Here is a 23661-nt window from a genome sequence, read left to right as displayed (position 1 = left end):
ATCAAAGGGCCAATAGCCCAAGAGTCCTCCAAGAAACTTACAAAATGAACTTGAAGAATCTGAAGCCATATATTATCTCTTAGATGAGCCATCATTTATTCCTCTCCTTTCAAGTTCTGCAAGACTCCTGTGCTTCTAAGTAGCTCATTATTAGGCCCATGGACTGTGGGAAAAAGGCTTCACCAAAAGTTTGGCTGAAGTTTATGTCTAGAGAAGTAACAAGTTAGAAAGCTCAAGACTTCTACCAATGTGCAATAATTCTAGTACTTTGACACATTAATATGTCCTTTAGAAAATAATTTAAAATTGCACTGTTAAAATGCCAGATTCTTTATTGTTTCCTTTTGAAAAAAGTTCTTTTTCTCTATCTTACTAGAATGACATTAATTTAGGTCAAACTTTTTTCATATTAGGGACGTAATTTATGTCTCATTTCAATGACACTTAATTGACACAGATACTTAACAACAGCAAGTAGATTTTGTTTTGTTGTTGTAAGGTTGCCCCACCCTCAATAACATTTCTTCTTGGATATAGGATAGCATATGTGTGTGTGTGTGTGTGTGTGTGTGTGTGTGTGTGTGTGTGTCTGTCTGTCTGTCTCTCTGTGTGTATAGGAAGATGGGTAGAAACTGGAGGAGAGAGAAGTAGCCTTTGAACTAGTAAGTTTATTTTTTTAAACAGTGAATTAACTTTAAGAACTTGAACTGAAGATCACCACAAAATTTCCAGGATTCTAGAAACTCCCTAAGACAAAACTTTTAATATAGTTCTGACAATATCTCATGGGGCTATCATTAATGATACTGTATTATGAAAGCTGCTAAGAGAGTAGATCTTAAAAGTTCTCATCACAAGAAAAAAAATGTAACTATGTGAGGTGAAGGATGTTAACTTATTGCAGTGATCATTTCACAATATATACATATATCAAATCATTATGTTGGGTACCTTAAACTAATATAATGTTACATGTCAATTATATCTCAAGAAGACTAGAAAAAATGTACCTCATGGGATTAACATTAGGGCAAACAGCATCTGCTTTCAATCAAAATTATTACTTTTAAAGTACATATTATTTAATTTACATTTCAAAACAAAAAAAAATTAGGTGTTCAAAGTCACCTGTAAGTATTTGCAACAATTTTTTCTATTCACACTATTAACATCACTGTTAAGAAGCCACGCTATTAGAGCATTAAGAACACGGAAAGAATTCACTGTGTCGAGAAGAAACATACATTGTTAGTTGGTAGAGGACAGTTTCAGCTGCTCAAGACCTCTACACATTTGACTTGACTTAATGTTGAACCCAGAAACCTCTCTACTGTTTGTAGTTTACGTGCTTCTATTAACAGATGGAGAAACTGAAATCCACTGGAGATACTGAGTTCCATAAGCCTTAGAGTATTACTGAGAACTACAGAAACTTCCTGATAGCTCTGTTTTCCACTGAGGATGCAAAAGGATAACCATGTAAGGATCTGGCCAGCTTTTTAGGCTATGTCTTGTTCATGCAATCTCACAGAAATCTGCTGGTAGGAGAGGAAGTAGCCGAGTTAACTGACAGAAAGAAGGGCTAAAACCTACATCTCCTACTTTCAAAGAAAGAGTCTCTGTTCCGCTTTCACTCTCCAAACACCTACTTCTATCTAGTAATGTTCTGACTGACCTCTCGTCCTCTAGCCTTTTGATCTCAAATTCTCTTTAGAATTTCTCTGCTTCATATTTCTTCTTACAGTGGCAGCTTCCAAAGAGCTAACTGCCATTATCCCATATTTCCCCCATCTTTCAGTACCCACCCATCCCCAACCATGCCCTGTTCCTTGGTCTTATTTTTTTTTTTCCTACAAAATTTTCCGTTCCTTCGGAGACACTTCATGTACATCAATCCCACATATTCTGGTCCTCACTTCCACCTACTCTTCCTCCTCCAGACCACCTAAATCGTGCTTGATTGCTCCCTGTCTGGTGTCTCAAGTGCAGTCTTAATGTGATGGACCACACATACCTGAACGTAATTTCTTTTTAATGTCACGCCAGAGTCATCTCACTTTTTCTGGTTTTAGCTCAACCTTCGAATGGCACCTCTTGCAAATGCATTCCAGGGCATCAGAATCATTACAAAGTTCTGACAAAGACATATCTATTTACCAGTGCTGTGAATTAGTCATATTTACTTCGAAGTGAGGAAGCTCCTTCGGTCACTGTCTGTTTTGCTCTACACTGTAGAATGCAATGGATCATGAACGATTCTAATTGTTACCATCTCAGCAAGTATCCTCACCTCTGCAATTTTTGAGATGAAACTAATACTCGAAAGTGAAACTTTAATGTCTTAAATACCTTTTAGCTCATGTTGAAAGGATGATTCATGATGACAGAACTATCTACAAGGCAGGGGTGGCATTCATTATTGAGAATGCTCCTTGGCATCACCTTTATAAATACCTTTGTGATTTGCTTCTTTAGTGTCTTGTGAATTCTGATTAATCTAACAGTTTACACAAAGATCAGCTGGTGTTTTGACAAAATTACTACTAACAGACATCAGAGAACACCAAAAGAAAAATTGTTTTTTATAGATTATTTCCTACGTAGCATTCCTTCCCACTGACAGTTGAAATGAATACGAGTTTTAAGAGCGAGAGAGAGAATAGATGAAAATATTTTTATATTTCTTGTTGTAAGCATGCAGAGAGAGGTACAGAAAAAGTGATAAAAAGAGGTATGGTCTCCGTGTTATAAGATTTGGAAAGGCTAAAACAATATAAAGGAGAAAACCCACCAAATCTATATGATGCCATTAGATATAAATTAAAACAAAGCCTAAAAAGATATTAATAATGTAGAATTAAAAGAAAAAAACATAGATGTGACTTATAACAGATGAATTTACTTCAGGGGTCAACAAATTACAGTCCAGAGACAAAATCTAGTCCACTGCCGCTGACCCCTGATTTAGAGGATAGCAGAAACAACACAAATGGGTGGAAGGCAATTACACCTAAACAAAGAATACTGTGGGAAACAATCATCCGTACTCAGTGCTGAGAGAAATGCTACGTTCCGTATCTGGCAAATGTCAAAGGTAGGCATCTGTCAAAGTAATACCAACACGACAATGATCTTATCATGTGGAGAAGCCTGTGCTAAGGAAGCAGTTTATACCAAAGGAGCAGCCTGAAGAAATCCCCAGTGAGCCACGAATCCTGGTAGCAGCGCCATGGCAGCCTAGACCTGAATCTCCAAGTCTGCTCCCGAAGCATCTTAAAGAACAGCAAGAATGACTGTAAACCTCCACAACCTACTCCTTCAGCAAAACTTAGAGCCTAAGAAAACCCACACCCACCAAACAGCACGCGGTGAGCAGGCTGAGAAAGAAGAGGGCAGGACACAAGCACTCACGGGAAGGTAGGAAAATGCAGTAAGACAGCAAGAGATAAATGAACGTACAAAAATTAACAGCTCTCCTCTAGAAGATATGGTTGGAAAGAAGACCCTACTAACATCAACAGATGATTGAATATCTAAGATTAACTTAAGAAATGTGGGTAGGAAGAAAATGATAAAAAAAACTCCTGAAGGTCTCAGAGGAAGAGTTCAACATATGAGAAGACATACCATGTTCTTGAACAGGAAAAACCCAAATCATAAAAATGTCAATTCTCCCTACATTTTTTAAAAAATATAAAACAATTGCACTAAAAACACCCTAACAAGTTTCTCCCCCCAAAACCAGGCAATTTGATTCTAAAGTTCATGTTGAAAATAAACCAACATGATGGGCCCCCAAAAGCTCTGAAAAATAAGAGAAATGAAAGATAAAAGGGGTCTAGCCTGGCCAGGTATTAAAACATATTGTAAAACTTTGATAAACTAAAACAGTATGGTAATGGCATATGGTTCAACCAACCAAACAGGTCTGTCAGTCAGTCAGTAAGCAGACCTGAACATATATGAGAATTTAAAATATGAAAAAAGCAGAACCGCGAGTCAGTGTAAAGTTGGACTTTTTACTCCATGGTGTTGGGAGGAGTAAACATCCATGTAGATGTTCTCCACGCAAAAAATAAAACCATCCAAGTACTGAAAAACACATCGGTGAACTCCTTTATAACCACAGGAGTTGAGGAGATCTTTCTAACTATGACTTAAAATCCATAAGCCATGAAGATAGTTTTTAAATAAATTCTACTATACAAAAATTTAAAAATTTTACATGGTAAAAACATCATAAAGTCAGGACAAATGGAAAATAGAAATATTTACTATGTATATCACAAATGTTTAATCTCTCAAAGAGCTCCTAGAAAATTGAGAAGAAAAAATGGGCAAAGGGTACAAACAGACAATTCTCAGAAAAAGACAAATGACCCCCTTAAACATATGAAAAAGATGTTCAACCTCACTTAAAAAATGCAGATTAACTCTACACTGAGACACCACCTCATCTATGAGACAGGCAAATATTCAGAAGCTTGAGAATATGCTCTGTGGAGAAACAGATACTCTAATACAATGCTGGTGGGAGTGTAAAATGGTACAACCCCTATGAAAAAGTATATGCAAAATTACAGATGGCAAAATATACATCGAGCAATCTCCTTCCAGGAATCAAGCCTACAGTTTTTCCCTATGCAAGTGGGAAACGACATGTACAAGTTGTACCCTGAATCATCAAAATAAAAGACTGGAAACAACCCAAGGATCCAGTCCTAGGGAACTGGTTAAGTATGCTATGGAATAGAATGTAATACTATGCAGGGATAAAAAAGAATGGGGAAGATCTTTATGAACTGATACAGAGTAAATGCTAGGATACACTGTTAAGTGAAAAAAAGAAAGGTCAGAATAGTATCAATACCTAGAGCAGGCTACTTCTGGTTATGACTGAAGACAGCTGATTATCAGGGACCCTGAAATACAGCACCATTTGACTTCTAACTTTGAATATTGACAATTAAAGGGACTGCGTCTTGCCTTTCCATTAGAAACTGCATCTCAGGGAAACCAAAACATTACAGTGGATGAGAGAAAACCATACTCTTCAGAAGAATGACAACTAATAAATATAGAAGAAATGACAGATTTAGAAAAATCACCATTCTAACTTTGAATATTGACAATTAAAGGGACTGCATCTTGCCTTTCCATTAGAAACTGCATCTCAGGGAAACCAAAACGTTACAGTGGATGAGAGAAAACCATACTCTTCAGAAGAATGACAACTAATAAATATAGAAGAAATGACAGATTTAGAAAAATCACCATTTTGCAACTCATGATGAAACAGTTGCTTTAAAAAAAAAGAATTATGAAGTGTTAAATGTTAAAACCATAAAGTGTCAAAACATCACAGAGATTATTTTCACTTCTAAGGAAAAAAACATAACTCCATTATAAATGTATCAGACTGTCATCTCTGTAATTGCCTTAGCATTACTAACAACCAGTTAATAGGTTCCTCTTGATATGATACAATATGAAATATGCAACATCACCTATGGTGTGTTTTACCTAAGATATTTAATGTCAATCTGTAAAGACTTTAGCTCTAATTTCCCAAATACTGGAATTTAGCAGAGGAATAACCTAAAGATACTACAAGATATTTTTTCAGACCAATAAACCAAGGATATAAAAAAGGGAATGTTCCAGATTAAGAGACTTCAAGGACATAACAACCAAGTGAGTGTTCCTGGTTTGGACAAATCAGCTGTAAAGGATATTATGGGACAATGAGTGAAATGTCAACATGAACTTGTGTGGTAGATGGCCACAAATTCTTTGCAGTCGCCTCATTAAGAAGTGAAGTCGGGTTTCCCTGGTGGCGCAGTGGTTGAGAGTCCACCTGCCAATGCAAGGGACACGGGTTTGTGCCCCGGTCTGGGAAGATCCCACATGCCGCGGAGCGGCTGGGCCCGTGAGCCATGGCCGCTGAGCCTGCACGTCCGGAGCCTGTGCTCTGCAACGGGAGAGGCCACAGCAGTGAGAGGCCCGCGTACCGCGCAAAAAAAAAAAAAAAAAAAAAAGAAGTGAAGTCTATCGAGGGTGTGGAGAAAAGAGAACCCTTGGCACTGTTGGTGGGAATGTAAACTGGTGCAGCCCCTATGGAAAACAGTATGGAGCTTCCTCAAAAAATTAAAAATACAGCAACCATATAATCCAGAAATTCCACTCCTGGGTATTTATCTGAAGAAAACAAAAATACTAACTTGAAAAAATATATGCATCCCCATGTTCACTGCAGCATTATTTATGATAGGCAAAATATGGAAACAACCTAAGTATCCATTAATGAGTGAATGACTGAATAAAGAAAATGCTGTGTGTGTGCACGTGTGTATTTCTATATATATGTAAAATGGAATATCATTCAGCCATAAAGAAGAATGAAATCTTGCCATTTACGACACTATGGATGAACCTGGAGGGCATTATGCTAAGTGAGATCAGTCAGACAGAGAAAGACAAATACCATATGATCTCACTTTATGTGGAATCTAAAACAAAGAAGCAAACAAATCAAGCTCATAGCTAGAGAGTAGACTGGTGGCTGACAGAGGTGAGGGATTGGAGGGGATAGGCAAAATGGGTGCAGGGAGCCAAAAGGTATAAACTTCTATCTCTAAAATAAATAAGTTATGGGGATGTAATGTACAGCATGGCGACTACAGTTAATACTACTGGATTGCATATGTGAAAGGCCCTAAGAGAGTAAACCTTCAAAGTTCTCATCACAACCAAAAAAGTTCTGTTAACTGTGTGATGGATGTTAAGAGACTTACTGTGGGGATCATTCTGCAATATATACAGGTATCAATTCATTACGTTGTTTACCTGAAACTAATATAATGTTGTATGTCCATTATATTTCAATTAAGAAAATCTTAGGGGCTTCCCTGGTGGCACAGTGGTTAAGAATTCGCCTGCCAATGCAGGGGACACAGGTTCGAGCCCTGGTCTGGGAAGATCCCACATGCCGCGGAGCAACTAAGCCCATGCACCACAACTCCTGAGCCTGCGCTCTAGAGCCCACAAGGCACGACTACTGAGTCTGTGCGCCACAACTACTGAAGCCCGCACACCTAGAGCCCATATGCCATAACTACTGAAGCCTGCGCACCACAGCTACTGAGGCTGTGCACCACAACTACTGAAGCCCGCGTGCCTAGAGCCCATGCTCCACAACAAGAGAAGCCACTGCAATGAGAAGCCTGTGCACTGCAATGAAGAGGGGCCCCTGCTCACTGCAACTAGAGAAAGCCCGTGTGCAGCAACAAAGACCCAACGCAGCCAAAAATAAATAAATTCATTAAAAAAAATCTTAAAAAAAAAACGTGAAAAGAAGTGAAGTCTATTTCCCTACTCACTAAATCTGGGTTGGTCTCGTGTTAGAAGTAAGGCTCATAGGGGCTTTTGGCAGGACCTGTTAGGCTGAGCCCTGGCTCGCGAGCTTGCAGGGGAACAGCACAGGTTAATGTGTCTCTATAGCGCTCATGAAGTCGGTTTAATTCATGCATGAACATGAGTTCAGTTTTCATACGGCTTTTTTAGAGACACAAGTCATTGCGCATAATTGAGCCAAATCCTTCAGTTCTTGTGTTTAGAAAGGTAATCAGTGTGTGTTTTCTCCTCTTAGTCTAGTGTGTGCAGTTACACATCTGTCTGTGGATAAACTCATAATGTTCATTGCTTAGCATCTCCTATGAACTGATTTCCAGGGAGGAAAACCAAAAGGGAAACCTCCGATTCCTCTCCTTTCAGCAGATGTGGGGGAGATGGTTGGAGGCTATGGGCTCAACTGTGAAGTTCAGCTGTGTGTGGCGAATTTTTAGCAGTCATGTTACTTTTTTATTTTTATTTTTTGTGGTATGCGGGCCTCTCACTGTTGCAGCCTCTCCCATTGTGGAGCACAGGCTCTGGACACGCAGGCTCAGCGGCCATGGCTCATGGGCCCAGCCGCTCCGTGGCATGTGGGATCTTCCCGGACCGAGGCACGAACCTGTGTCCCCTGCATCGGCAGGCGGACTCTCAACCACTGCGCCACCAAGGAAGCCCAGCAGTCATGTTCTGACTTGATGTGAGGAGGCTCCACATCCACCCCTCTGTGGGGACAAGTGACTTGTGAGATTAACCCTGGGAGGCAGGTGGGTCAGTGTGGAGAACGAGAGAGGCCCTGCCTGGCTGGGGAAGAGGAATCGGTGGTACCAGGAGAGCAGTGGCAGCCCTCCTCCCCTTCCACCTTGAGGAGGAGGTTCCAGGAAGTTGCCCCCTTACCTGAGCTCCAGTTCAGGTGGACTTCTTTAGGGGCCCTGACACAGCAGCTGGAGTCCTGCCTCTCCACTGCTAAGTGGAATCTGGAATCTCTCATCTACCTCTTAGTCAGTCAGTTTCTACATGTGAGAAGCAAGCCTGTGGGCCAGTGTCCTTATACATGCTGTGGACTTAAAAAATAATTCAGTGGTTCCCTGGAAAACCAGTCCCAGGGTTCCTACAATTGGTAGTTTCTACCTGAATTTTAACTGGTATTGCGTACCTGGATTTTGATCGGTTAGCCTTAATTATACCTTGGCATAATCATTTCCAGTGACCAAATCATAAAGTTCTATCAGGGCACCTGTGTCAGTGGTGCTATGCTGGTCAAAATTTGAGACTTTGAAATAAAAAATTTGTCATATGCATGCCTCAAAAAAAAAAGAAAGAAAGAAGTGAAGCTATGTAAGTTCCAGAGCCTGGCCTCATAAGGCCTTGCGGCCTCTATGTTTGCCTTCCTGGCTGTCTTCATGAGCTGCCCTGAGACTGCCATGATGTGAAGAAGCTGATCTACTACTGCACTGGGAGGATGAGAGGCCATGTGAAGAAGAAAAGAGGTGCCCCAACCAACAGCAGCACCAACTTTCAGACACAAGAATGAAACCACATTAGCCCTCAAGCCCAGCCAGCTCTCCAGCTTACAGCCACATGAGCAAGCCAGCCAACCCATAAAACCATGAGAGATCTGCCCAGCCAACCCAGAGAATCATGAGAAAATAAATCATTGTTTAAGCAACGAAATTTTAGAGTGGTTCATTATGCAGCAGTAAATGTGTATCACTGAATATTAAATGAAATGAAAATTTATTAACCAGGAAAGGTGGACATCATTGACTGAAAGAAAACGAAAAAAAAAGCTGTTAAGAAGAACTACAATCCTGCAGCCTGTGGAACAAAAACCACATTCACAGAAAGACAGACAAGATGAAAAGGCTGAGGGCTATGTACCACTTGAAGGAACAAGATAAAACCCCAGAAAAATAACTACATGAAGTGGAGATAGGCAACCTTCCAGAAAAAGAATTCAGAATAATGATAGCGAAGATGATCCAGGACCTCGGAAAAAGAACGGAGGCAAAGATCGAGAAGATGCAAGAAATGTTTAACAAAGATCTAGAAGAATTAAAGAACAAGCAAACAGAGATGAACAACACAATAACTGAAATGAAAAATACACTAGAAGGAATGAATAGCAGAATAACTGAGGCAGAAGAACGGATAAGTGACCTGCAAGACAGAATGGTGGAATTCACTGCTGCGGAACAGGATAAAGAAAAAAGAATGAAAAGAAATGAAGACAGCCTAAGAGACCTCTGGGACAACATTAAACGCAACAACATTCACATTATAGGGGTCCCAGAAGGAGAAGAGAGAGAGAAAGGACCCAAGAAAATATTTGAAGAGATTATAGCCGAAAAATTCCCTAACATGGGAAAGGAAATAGCCACCCACATCCAGGAAGCACAGAGAGTCCCATACAGGATAAACCCAAGGAGAAACACGCCAAGACACACAGTAATCAAATTGGCAAAAATTAAAGACAAAGAAAAATTATTAAAAGCAGCAAAGGAAAAATGACAAATAACATATAAGGGAACTCCCATAAGGTTAATAGCTGATTTCTCAGCAGAAACTCTACAAGCCAGAAGGGAGTGGCATGATATACTTAAAGTGATGAAAGGGAAGAATCTACAACCAAGATTACTCTACCTGGCAAGGATCTCATTCAGATTCGATGGAGAAATCAAAACCTTTACAGACAAGCAAAAGCTAAGAGAACTCAGCACCACCAAACCAGCTCTACAAGTGCTAAAGGAACTTCTCTAAGTGGGAAACACAAGAGAAGAAAAGGACCTACAAAAACAAACCCAAAACAATTAAGAAAATGGTAATAGGAGCATGCATATCGATAATTACCTTAAACGTGAATGGATTAAATGCTCCAAGCAAAAGACACAGGCTTGCTGAATGGATAAAAAAAACAAGACCCATATGTATGCTGTCTACAAGACACCCACTTCAGACCTAGGAACACATTCAGACTGAAAGTGAGGGGATGGAAAAAGATATTCCATGCAAATGGAAATCAAAAGAAAGCTGCAGTAGTAATACTCATATCAGATAAAATAGACTTTAAAATAAAGAACGTTACAAGAGACAAGGAAGGACACTACATAATGATCAAGGGATCAGTCCAAGAAGAAGATATGACAATTATAAATATATATGCACCCAGCATAGGAGCACCTCAATACATAAGGCAACTGCCAACAGCTATAAAAGAGGAAAGCGACAGTAACACAATGATAGTGGGGGACCTTAACACCTCACTTACACCGATGGACAGATCATCCAGACAGAATATTAACAAGGAAACACAAGCTTTAAATGACACAACAGACCAGATAGATTTAATCAATATTTATAGGACATTCCATCCAAACACAGCAGATTACACTTTCTTCTCAAGTGCGCACGGAACATTCTCCAGGATAGGTCACATCTTGGGTCACAAATCAAGCCTCAGTAAATTTAAGAAAATTGAAATCATATCAAGCATCTTTTCTGACCACAATGCTATGAGATTAGAAATCAGTTACAGGGAAAAAAACGTAAAAAACACAAACACATGGAGGCTAAACAATACGTTACTAAATAACCAAGAGATCACTGAAGAAATCAAAGAAGAAACCAAAAAATACTTAGAGACAAATGAAAATGAAAACACGACGATCCAAAACCTATGGGATGCAGTAAAAGCAGTTCTAAGAGGGAAGTTTACAGCTATACAAGCCTATCTCAAGAAACAAGAAAAATCTCAAATAAATGCTCTAATCTTACACCTAAACGAACTAGAGAAAGAAGAGCAAACAAAACCCAAAGTTAGCAGAAGGAGAGAAATCATAAAGATCAGAGCAGAAATAAATGAAATAGAAACAAAGAAAACAATAGCAAAGATCAATAAACCTAAAAGCTGGTTCTTTGAGAAGATAAACAAAACTGATAAACCATTAGCCAGACTCATCAAGAAAAAGAGGGAGAGGACTCAAATCAACAGAATTAGAAATGAAAAAGGAGAAGTTACAACAGACACTGCAGAAATACAAAGCATCCTAAAAGACTACTACAAGCAACTCTATGCCAATAAAATGGACAACCTGGAAGAAACGGACAAATTCTTAGAAAGGTATAACCTTCCAATACTGAACCAGGAAGAAATAGAAAATATGAACAGACCAATCACAAGTAATGAAATTGAAACTGTGATTAAAAATCTTCCAACAAACAAAAGTCCAGGACCAGATGGCTTCACAGGTGAATTCTATCAAACATTCAGAGAAGAGCTAACACCCATCCTTTTCAAACTCTTCCAAAAAATTGCAGAGGTAGGAACATTCCCATACTCATTCTATGAGGTCACCATGACCCTGATACCAAAACCAGACAAAGATACTACAAAAAAAGAAAATTACAGACCAATATCACTGATGAATATAGATGCAAAAATCCTCAACAAAATCCTAGCAAACAGAAGCCAACAACACATTAAAAGGATTATACACTATGATCAAGTGGGATTTATCCCAGGGATGCAAGGATTCTTCAATATATGCAAATCAATCAATGTGATACACCATATTAACAAACTGAAAAATAAAAACCATATGATCATCTGGTTTTAGATGCAGAAAAAGCTTTTGACAAAATTCAACACCCATTTATGATAAAAACTCGCCAGAAAGTGGGCATAGAGGGAAACTACCTCAGCATAATAAAGGCCATATATGACAAACGCACAGCAAACATCATTCTCAATGGTGAAAAACTGAAAGCATTTCCTCTAACATCGGGAACAAGACAAGGATGTTCACTCTTGCCACTATTATTCAACATAGTTTTGGAAGTCCTAGCCACGGCAATCACAGAAGAAAAAGAAATGAAAGGAATACAAATTGGAAAAGAAGAAGTAAAACTGTCACTGTTTGCAGATGACATGATACTATACATAGAGAATCCTAAAGATGCCACCAGAAAACTACTAGAGCTAATCAATGAATTTGGTAAAGTTGCAGGATACAAAATTAATGCACAGAAATATCTTGCATTCCTATACACTAATGATGAAAAATCTGAAAGAGAAATTAAGGAAACACTCTCATTTACCACTGCAACAAAAAAGAATAAAATACCTAGGAATAAACCTACCTAGAGAGACAAAAGACCTGTAGGCAGAAAACTATAAGACACTGTTAAAAGAAATTAAAGACGATACAAACAGATGGAGAGATATACCATGTTCTTGGATTGGAAGAATCAATACTGTGAAAATGACTATACTACCCAAAGCAATCTACAGATTCAATGCAATCCCTATCAAATTATCAATGGCACTTTTTACAGAACTAGAACAAAAAATCTTAAAATTTGTATGGAGACACAAAAGACCCCGAATAGCCAAAGCCGTCTTGAGGGAAAACAACAAAGCTGGAAGAATCAGACTCCCTGACTTCAGACCACACTACAAAGCTACAGTAATCAAGACAACATGGTACTGGCACAAAAACAGAAATATAGATCAATGGAACAGGATAGAAAGCCCAGAGATAAACTCACACACCTATGGTCAACTAATCTATGACAAAGGAGGCAAGGATATACAATGGAGAAAAGACAGTCTCTTCAATAAGTGGTGCTGGGAAAACTGTACAGCTACATGTAAAAGAATGAAATTAGAACACTCCTCAATACCATACATAAAAATAAACTCAAAATGGATTAGAGACCTAAATGTAAGACCAGACACTGTAAAACTCTTAGAGGAAAACATAGGAAGAACACTCTTTGACATAAATCACAGCAAGATCTTTTTTGATCCATCTCCTAGAGTAACGGAAATAAAAATAAACAAATGGGATCTAATGAAACTTAAAAGCTTTTGCAAAGCAAAGGAAACTACAAATAAGACGAAAAGACAACTCTCAGAATGGCAAAAATATTTGCAAATGAATCAACGGACAAAGGATTAATCTCTAAAATATATAAACAGCTCATGCAGCTCAATATTAAAAAAACAAACAACCCAATCAAAAAATGGGCAGAAGACCTAAATAGACATGTCTCCAAAGAGGACATACAGATGGCCAAGAAGCACATGACAAGCTGCTCAACATCACTAATTATTAGAGAAATGCAAATCAAAACTACAATGAGGTATTATCTCACACCAGTTAGAATGGCCATCATCAGAAAATCTACAAACAACAAATGCTGGAGAGGGTGTGGAGAAAAGGGAACACTCTTGCACGGTTGGTGGGAATGTAAATTGATAACAGCCACTGCGGAGAAAAGTATGAAGGTTCCTTAAAAAACTAAAAAATAGAATTACCATACTACCCAGCAATCCCACTACTGGGCATATACCCAGAGAAAACCATAATTCAGAAAGACACAGGCACCCCAATGTTCATTGCTGCGCTATTTACAATAGCCAGGTCACGGAAGCAACCTAAATGTGCATCGACAGACAAATGGATAAAGAAGATGTGGTACATATATACAATGGAATATTACTCAGTCATAAAAAGGAACGATATTGGGTCATTTGTAGAGACGTGGATGAATCTAGAGACCGTCATACAGAGTGAAGTAAGTCAGAAATAGAAAAACAAATATCGTATATTAACACATATATGTGGAACCTACAAAAATGGCACAGATGAACTGGTTTGCAGGGCAAAAATAGAGACACAGATGTAGAGAACAAACGTATGGACACCAAGGGGGGAAGTGGCGGGGGGTGCGGGTGGTGGTGTGATGAATTGGGCGATTGGGATTGACATGTACACACTGATGTGTATAAAATTGATGACTAATAAGGACCTGCTGTATAAAAAAATAAATGAAATAAAATTTAAGAAAAAAAAGCTGGTTACAAATCCTATGTACAGGACAATTTCACTTTGATGAAACATACATGCATGCAGACACACAGACAAAAAGATCTAGAAGGATACACTAGGTAATAACAGAGAAATATATGTATAATGAGGTAAACTCTGGGTAGTGAAAATATATGTTTTCTCTTCTTTTTTTGTTTTCCTATAGCTTCTATATGCATATATATGCTTTTGTAGTAATAAGGCAGTTGTTAAAAATATGTTTTTAAAAAGGTCTATTGTGTTTACTTATTCATCAGAGCAGAAGGTCAGCTGGATCCCTGAAAAGCTTGACTTGTAAATTCTTGCTATTAACCTCTAACAGTACCCCAAAACTAGATAAAGTAAGTTAATCAATAAGCCTTTAAAGACAGTTATGGGCTGAAACTGTCTCCCCCAAATTCATATATTGAAATCTTAACCCCCAACACCTCAGAATGTGACTGTATTTGGAATCAAGGCCTTTGAAGAGATAATTAAGTTATTAAAATGAGGCCATTAGGGTAGGCTCTAATCCAATCTGATTCCTGTCCTTACAAGAAGAGAAAATTTGAACACAAAAAGGGACACCAGGGGTGTGAATGTACAGAGGGAGGACCATGTGAAAAGGCAGCAAGTGGGGGGCCCTCTGCAAGCAGAGGAGAGAGCCCTGGGACAGACCTTTTCCTTATGGCCCTCAGAGGAAACCAACCCTGCTGGCACTTGAGTTTAGACTTCCAGGTGCCAGAACTGAGAAAAAAGAAATTTCTGTTGTTTAAGCCACCCAGCCTGTGATATTTTGTTATGGCGGCCCTAGCAGACTGAGACAGTACTTGGAGAACTGACCTAGCGTGAGTTCTAAGCACTGCAAACAAATAATGGAACGATAAAAACAGTTTATAGTAATGTCCTGTTGAAGATTTCTCAAAAGTTTTGTCTTTAAAGTCAAATAAGGACTTCCCTGGCGGTGCAGTGGTGGTTAAGACTCCACGCTTCCACCGCAGGGAGCACAGGTTCAATCCCTGGTCGGGGAACTAAGATTCCACATGCCACGCGGTATGGCCCCCCCAAAAAAAAGTCAAATGACAACTACAGACATGCAACAAAGAGAATGACAGTAAACATATCCACATGGAGAGGAGGCAGAGGGCATGCTTTCTAAACGCACTGCCAAACAATGGAACGAGTTCACTGTCTACATTCTACTCGTGAGCTGGCACAAGAGATGGGTTTTCTTATCTTGGTTTGTATTTATTTATTTGTGGGTCACTGACAAACAGCAAAAGTAATGAAGAGCCAACAACAAAAAAAGCAACATTATCAAGGACTATTTGTTTTTTAATCAGATCCAACATATTTCACTCATCTACTTTTAAGTTAAAAATATCAGGCTGGCCAAAAGGTTCCTTCAGTTTTTAAGTAAAAATGAAAGACACATTTTTTATTTTCACCAAGAACTTTAATGAACAACGTATTCACTGAACCTTTTGGCCAACCCAATATTATTTATAAACTATACTATTACAATAAACAATTTTTAAAAGATTGAGTCCAGTTATGGTCAGAAAACAGAAAAAAGAGAGAAGAGAGAGAAGCTGTGGTGTGGTGATGCAGAGGCCAGGAGTTTGGGTTCTTACTACTTCTGGCTACTACGATCTTATGTCCCCTACAACCTACTGGGTAAAAATACAGAAGGAATTATATTTAAAAATCAGTAAATAACAGCTGAGCAGATACACACGGGGGCAGAATGAAGGCCTGAAACAACAGGCAGATGATAACATTAGTGGAGACTCTGACAGGACGGGAGAGACTGTGGCCTGTGTATGAAAGATTTGGGATGGTTAGTTGACGGTAAGCACTGCAAGATAGGCCTAAAGTGTAACTTCATGACTCAAAAAGTGAATGCAATTTTAGGCATCACTAATAAAAGTATAATTTTCAAAATGAGAGCATTCGATAAAGTTGCCAAATACCACTAGTAATCAAAGAAAACAGGAGCACTGTTGGGCAGACTTTGAAATGAGTCAGATCTGAGTTCCAATCTTTATTCTCAAGCTTATACAAGATACGTGACTGCAGGAAATGCAGCTTCCAGAACCTTCAACATCACTAATGAGAGGACTCTGGCAGTGTTGTAGGGGTCAGTGATACTGTGGGTAACACCTAGTGTGGTGCTGGCACACTGAAGGCACTCAAGAAACAGCTAATGCTCACAGAGCACTGTGTGAAATTCTACCTCATCTAATTCACAGAAGAGATCAATAACAGGGGATTATAATACATAAGTGCAAATTCTCAAAAGAACGGGACTAAAACTATAACAGAAGAAATAGTCTATGATGGAAGAGTATAATACTCTAAGTACTGCCATGTAGGAATAGAAAATGGTACAACTTTTCTGCAAAGAAATCTGGAAATATGCACAGAGGACATTTCCAAAGTCCATATACAATGGTCCAACTCTGAGAAAGGAAAGGATTCAGAAAGTGTCTGTGGGGAGAAACGGGAGTGAGCAAAGGGCTGACTGATTAGTGGGTATCTCCATGAAAAGCAGGTTTATCACCAGAAAAACAAAGCATCTCTAAGAATAGAAATCTTTTCTTTTTTCTTTTTCCTAATTACTGATTTCCATAAATATCCCTTGTTGGCCCAAACTTGTACGTTACTAGGAATTGTGGCCCACTTTCCCACTCAGCTCAGCACATCTGAATGGAAGACACCACCCAGGGAAGCAGCCACCCAAATGACTCAAGTGTTCTAAGATTAATAAAGGAGTGTGGAAGAGAAGTACACAAATTCCTTCAGGACGGGAGGTCCCAAATCCAGAGCAATTCATGATGTTCAAGGAAATGCCACCACTGAGAGAGGAATGAAAGTCAAAAGATTTCATTTCTTCTAAGTCTGAAGTATGCTTCCTTTTGAGTGCATTACGGCACAAGACCCAAGTTTTCGTAAAATGTCAAAAGTCTGATGAGAACTGACACTTACCTAAAATGAGATGAAGTTTGGTTTCTGTCTGGAAAGCGTAGTGCAATGTCACCAAAAACGGCGACTGCCTGATGTGCTCTAGGACCTGTCGTTCTGTCCTTGTGTGCTCGGTGGTTTTGGCCTTTTGAACTATTGTTGCCTTTTTCAAAACTTTCATGGCATACAGCTTTCCAGCATCATGACCACTTATTTTACGAACTAGAAACACTTTTCCATAAGCTGAAAATGAAAAGAAAAGAGAAAAAGAGTTAAAAGGCTACACAGGCAGAGTGGTAATTTAGTCAAGTTGAAAGTTACATTGCACAAAGGAACACTCTTTGAATGAAAACGTATCCTTAGTGCTGTTTCCAATAGTTCTTTGCTATATTTCTTCAATTTTATGTCAGACATATTTCTAGGTCTAGGCCTCAATATTTACATATCTAATCACTGATGACAAAGTTATGCTTTCACTCTTTTACTGTTATTCTCTCCTCAGTATTTTTAGCTGTAGGAAACTAGCTCTTATTATGGTCAATTAACCACTAGGTTTTGCTGCTGTTGTAAACAAATGAAAATAGTTAAGAATCTCAAAAAACAAAAAATCTCATACACACATATAAATTAAGTACCTCAAGTACTCCTCTATACTTATTAAAAAAGTCTAAAGCAACATAAGCTGACATTATATAAACAAAAGAGATCTTCAGATGTGAAAGACATTAAAAGACCCTAAATTGCAAGCAGTACCAACAGAAGCCCCTTTACATCTCTGGGCAGTAATTCACAGGTTAGTGGGTCAACCTCGCCACATTCTCCCTAAGTGAGGGCTCAGTTGGGCAAATCCTGTGTGGAGTGCCACTACCCTAGGTGAGGCATTGGGGCCACATGGATACTGTGCCCAGAGCAGGTACCCGCGTTTATTTCCCTAGGGAAGTGGGAAGAGGGCACGAAGAGGTGGGATGAAGGAGGAAGGGGAAGGCAGGCAAAAACCCTGAGAGGGAAGGGGTAGGCCCCCAATTCATCCCTACAAGGTATAAAGGCTCTTCTCTTCTCAAAATGCAAACACCTCCTGGGATGGTTGAGCCCAGTCCCACTTTTGAAGTTAAGTGCATTCATCAGACCATTCTGGAGTTGGTCTGAGTTCTGACCCAGTCTGGTGCTTCCGTAGACCCTGCGCACACCTCGACAGTATTTAGCACAAAATCCTATTCTAATCCAGCCACTAGACCAAGAGAGCTTTAAGGGAAGGGCTCTTGTATCTTGGCTGTTATTTGGTTTAGTACTTCAGGAAGTAAATGAGTGCCGACCCAAGATGTACAACAGACAAAGAACGGCGGTGGTGCTCCTGAGGAGGGAGAGAAACAACATTCCTCAAGGACTTGGCGATGCAGTCTCCGTGCTAAATATACTCCACACAGTGATTCACTCACTCCTCAGAACAGCCAGTGAAGTTGGTACTTTCAGTAATTCCATTCTGCAGATGAGGAAGCAGATTCAGAATACTTAAGGAAGCGGCCAGAAGACTTGGGTAAAAAGTGACAGAGCTGATTCAGATGAAAGCAGTGTGATTCCAGGGACCACACGCTTAACCATAAATGAATTTTTTCTTTAAATAAGAGAGATTCTTCTTCGGTACTAGAAATTGGATGTTCTGGATTTTAATAAAACCAACACCGTAAACATGCTGAACACATTCTGGGATACAGTAAAAAGTTCATAAAAGGTTTGTGTAAATAAAACAATTATAGATTGAGAGTTTAGTAAGGCAGAAGTGAACCAAAAAAGCAAATGACAGCTTTTAGAACCTAACAAATTAACCTAAGTATACAAATGAAAAAAGTTAATCTATTCAAAAGCAGTGAAATGAAGCTAGAGAATATTCTAAAGCAGAGTACTATACCTTCCATGGAGTAAGGCACTATAAAAACCCAGAAGAAAGTCAAGTCCTCTGTAAGTACGGGGCTTTTGTGTTCCCTACACACATGGCACCTGCTCTAGATTCCTGTTCTGAGATTCCTATCTCCAGAGTGCTGTGGTCCTTAGAAATTATGTTATCCATCTATCTTCTCCAACAAAGAAAATCTTTCTACAACGTCATGGAAAGATGGCTATGAGCTTCTTCCCAGTGCTCACGTGTGTCTTTCAGTCCAGGTGCTGACCAATGTGGCAGATGGACCGCAGGGTGTTAGCATCTAACAGCTGAGTACCTGTCAGGCACTTCAGAGTTGGATTACTTCATTTGATTCTTCTCACATCCCTACGAGGAGGTGAGGATGACCTCCACTTTACAGGTGAAGAAACTGGAGCGTAAAGGAACTGGGTCCCTTGCCCAAGGCCATACTTGCCCATGTGGCCTGACTCCTGAGCCCACACTCTGAGTAGTACTCCAGCTAGCTGCCTTCCTAAAGTGAATGACCTCACAGGCAAAGAAATTAGGAACCAGACATTAAAAAGAAGTCACAATACAGGTTACGTGTTCTAATGGTGGAAAAGACACAGTACTACTACTTCCAAGTAGAGGAGGTTTCATAAAGTCGCCCATTTTATTGATGGGGTGATCTAAATATTCAAAAAATACGCCTTACCTTGAGTGGGAACAGGCCTTCCTACAATATTCATCCATTATCCCTTCTATACCTTCTGGACTTACAAAAAATAATATTACTCTTCTTTTCTAAGATAATTTGTAAAATATTTAAAAATACTATTATGCCATCTCATCCAAGCAAAATGTTATTATTCCCTAAACCAATCTAAAAGTAAATGACTTTAAGACTTTGTACCACTAGGAGGTGCCCTATATGTGTTCCGTGAGTTTGTAAATACTTTTTCTTTGATTTCTTTCCTATTACCTTAAAAACGTCATATATCACTCCAAATAAATGTAAGGTAGCAAAGGACGCTAATGTATGTGGGCAAATAATATAAAATCATCCTTAATGCCACGTTATACACTGTACAGTCAAATAATAAACAGTCATCCTCCTGCCATGTGATGATATCCAGAAGTTTTCCAATAATATGAGCTAAAGACTACATATCCTGCCTTTACCATTATTTTTATCTATCAGTAAAATGTCGGGGGAAAAAGTATGATGAAGCTCACAAATCTTTTGATTTTACTTTTATAATTTCCATGATTAATTAAAGCTATGGTACTTCTATCACATGGTACATGCCAATAGATGCTTACGACAATAAACTTCAAGGAGTGCCTCACAATGTTCCAAGCAACAGATATTTCAGATAAACAGGATCTTACTTACAAGTAGGCTGCTTAATGAAACAGAGTTTGCCTCCAAACAGCGTTTTTTGAAGCACCCATAAGGCTGCTTATCACATTGCAAAAGGGGAAGAAAACACATTCAGTGCTGGAGAGACCCTGAAGAAGCCACCTTCTCTGATTGAGCTGGTTTGCAGATTAGTACAGAGGGAGAACGTGAAGGAGTCCTTCTGTTGAGGAGTGCCATCCAGTCCAGAACCGCCTACACGTTTTCCAGTATTTTAAGAGGGGCCACTGCAACTGAACTTGGTGGCAATATTATTTCCTTTTAGTCTGTAATGAGATGAATGACTATCTTGTTGTGAAGCCAACTCCTGGCTTTCGTTCACTGTGTGCTGATGTTGTTAAAGAATTCCTATTTTGAAAGCACCTTTTGGAAACTGCAAAAGCTACTAATGGTGGAAACTCTTTTGGCCGAAAAAGGTAAACAGTCGTACTTCCTGCTCAGATGGAGCCCCTAAAATGGATGTTTAGCAACACAGCTGGGATTTGCTGCTTAGGTAAAGCGACCAAGCTTCAGGCTTCAGCATAACTCTAATTGCAGCATCAACACGCAATGACTTCAGACGCACTCCCAGCAACCTTCACAGAAGCTGTGTGTACTGCTCTGACCTTATCAATTTCTCCAGAGCCAGGGCCTTTCCAAGATACTCTGTCAAGAAATGGGAGCAGAAGAGGGCGTGGAGTTCACTGGTTTCCCAGAGGACAAGGCTAGCAGCGCTTGATGGGACTTGAGGTAGAAGTTCTACTTAACAGATTGAGGGAAAGTAAACTCTAAAAATAAATGACAAGAAGGATTAATTCCTGACTTAACTTGACAGACACCTACGACCATATGAATGAGGTAAATCTTTCAATTCAGGGCCCAACAGACACTGTTCTGGATGTTACCGATAACCTGTGTGCTCTTACAGCTGCAGGTTATAGCAGCCGTTTCAAAGAGAGGACTGGATCCAGACAACCATGTAAACTTTTCCAAAGCTGGAGGAAGAATTCCATAGGTTGGGGGGCAAACTACAGATACCTTACAAAGGTCATTTCTGTTTAAACTGAAATGTGGATTTAGAATCCTAGTCTACCTGACACAGCACAATGTTGCCAATGGTCTCAATGGTTTGATGATAAAGGAAATCATGTAAAATGAACTAAACGCAGTGTCAAGGGGAAATGTCTAGTTCCCTTGGACTAGGTCTCAGTTTGCTTTTCCACAGGTGTGACTCTTATTCCATTGGCCACAATGATCATTATGAATCAGGTTTTTAAGCACGTGTTGTCATAACAGAAAAATTAAAACGGACTGATGGTTTTAAAACAAGATGACATTCATGCTGCCACATCATAAGCCACTGCACGATATCAACTACTTTTTCAAGCTAAACAAAAAGCAGCCTTCTTGCTTAAACTTATTTTGAGCATAATTAAACTGATTTTTTTCACTTTATTTGTAAAGTCTGAATTCATTAAAAAAAATTTTAGGAAGTAGCCTTTATCTTGGCATGAAAATGATGAGATCAATTTGTTCAAAAAGTATTCTTACAGTCTGTCTATAAAAGCAATCGATTTACAATGCCATATAATTAAAAGCAAGGAAAATCTGTCTATGTTTACATGCATTATTCTGGAGAAAAGGGTTAAGAACTAGAAGGCCTCTGGATTAATTCCTTCGGTAGAGTGCTTATCCAGGACACGCTGCTCCCATTGGGACCCAAATGCTCCACCACTGCGAGCACTGTTTTCTGTCACTCAAACTTGTATTAATGCTGCTTACAACCCTATACATTGTACACTCTGCTTAACCAGCCATGCCACACTTTGTGTTCAATCCAACCTTGTAGCATAAATTACTGTACTCAAACTACTGCTTTAAAAAAAGTATGGCAGAAACTCTCTTGTGACTTCCACTTAGACCACTCCCAACACTAACTGGTACTCCCCTTCCGGTTATAAAACACTGCACTGCACACTGATGCCTATAACCAGTTCATACGTGCACTGACTGCTGTCCCCACGCCGTTCGGCTGTCTGCTTCACACCAGTCACTGATACTCGTTGCCTTACTTGTGTGTGCCTGTTGTATACGTTATTCTTATATAATTTAACTATATATTACATAAGCCACTGAAATGTAAATGTGAAAGAAAAGAGAAAAATGAGGTTAAAAGCTTTGAAAGAACTACATAAAGGCAAGACGCTTAAGAAAAAAGAACTGTTGAAAAATTAGGTGTGGGTAAAACAACTATAAAAGGCTAGGGGAAAAAATTGTGAAAATCTAAAAGGATTCTGTATCCAGATCACTTCAAATGTGTCTGGTTCTCACTCCATTTTAAGGAATTGGAAACTTAATTTTAGTTGATGCATTACAAGTGCGGTTTATGCAAAACAAACCGTTATTTAAGAACTTACTCTCAGAGTCTTGTGCCTACACGCAAAGTGAATATATATTTATATATTTTAAGTGAAAAGTAGTATGTCCAAAGTACATATTTATATATCCTTTTAAAATGATATTCCAGTTTAACCAACTTTTTCTGATTAGCCACAAGTACCAGTCATGTCATATGTGACAGACTCCACTACCTAAAGGATCATATTCAGTGGTGCTGGAATTCATCCCTCTCTCACCCTTCCAGAATAAGGGAATCTTTTTTCTTTACCTTTTTCTTTGATATTGGGGTAGAGTTGATTAACAATAGTTTCAGGTGTACAGCAAAGTCATTCAGTTATACATATACATGTAGCTATTCTTTTTCAAATTCTTTTCCCATTTAGGTTGTTACATAATATTGAGCACAGTTCTCTGTGCTATACAGTAGGTCCTTGTTGGTTATCCATTTTAAGTATAGCAGTGTGTACATCTTAATCCCAAACCCCCTAACTACCCCTTCCCCCAACCCTTCCCCTGGTAACCATAAGTTCGTTTTCTAAGTCTGTGAGTCTGTTTCTGTTTTGTAAATAAGTTCATCTGTATCATTTCTTTTTAGATTCCGCATATAAGCAATATCATACGATATTTCCCTTTCTCTGTCTGACTTGTTAAATCAGAATCTTGTTAAAGAGTGACTTGACCACCAACCATACTAGCTCTGCCTCTCAGCTTGTTTTCATCCTCAATCTGGTAAACATACCTTTTGTGTTGTCATCTAAATTGTTGATAAAAATATAACCCTT

General features: G+C 39.0%; 1 protein-coding gene across 2 annotated transcripts in view; it reads right to left on the bottom strand.

The window, feature by feature from the left end:
- RPS6KA5 (ribosomal protein S6 kinase A5) overlaps positions 1-23661 on the bottom strand; it is a 182015-nt gene that overhangs the window by 86124 nt on the left and 72230 nt on the right. For both annotated transcript variants that reach the window (XM_079915030.1, XM_079915031.1), the window contains one exon: positions 17229-17447. In XM_079915030.1, the coding sequence (XP_079771156.1) occupies positions 17229-17447 (219 nt within the window). The remainder of the gene's footprint in view (positions 1-17228; positions 17448-23661) is intronic.

This window comes from Stenella coeruleoalba (genome assembly GCF_951394435.1).
Source record: "Stenella coeruleoalba genome assembly, chromosome: 2".
Taxonomy (NCBI): Eukaryota; Metazoa; Chordata; class Mammalia; order Artiodactyla; family Delphinidae; genus Stenella; species Stenella coeruleoalba.
Note: the sequence above shows the minus strand (reverse complement) of the source record. Positions and strands in the feature narration are given on the sequence as shown.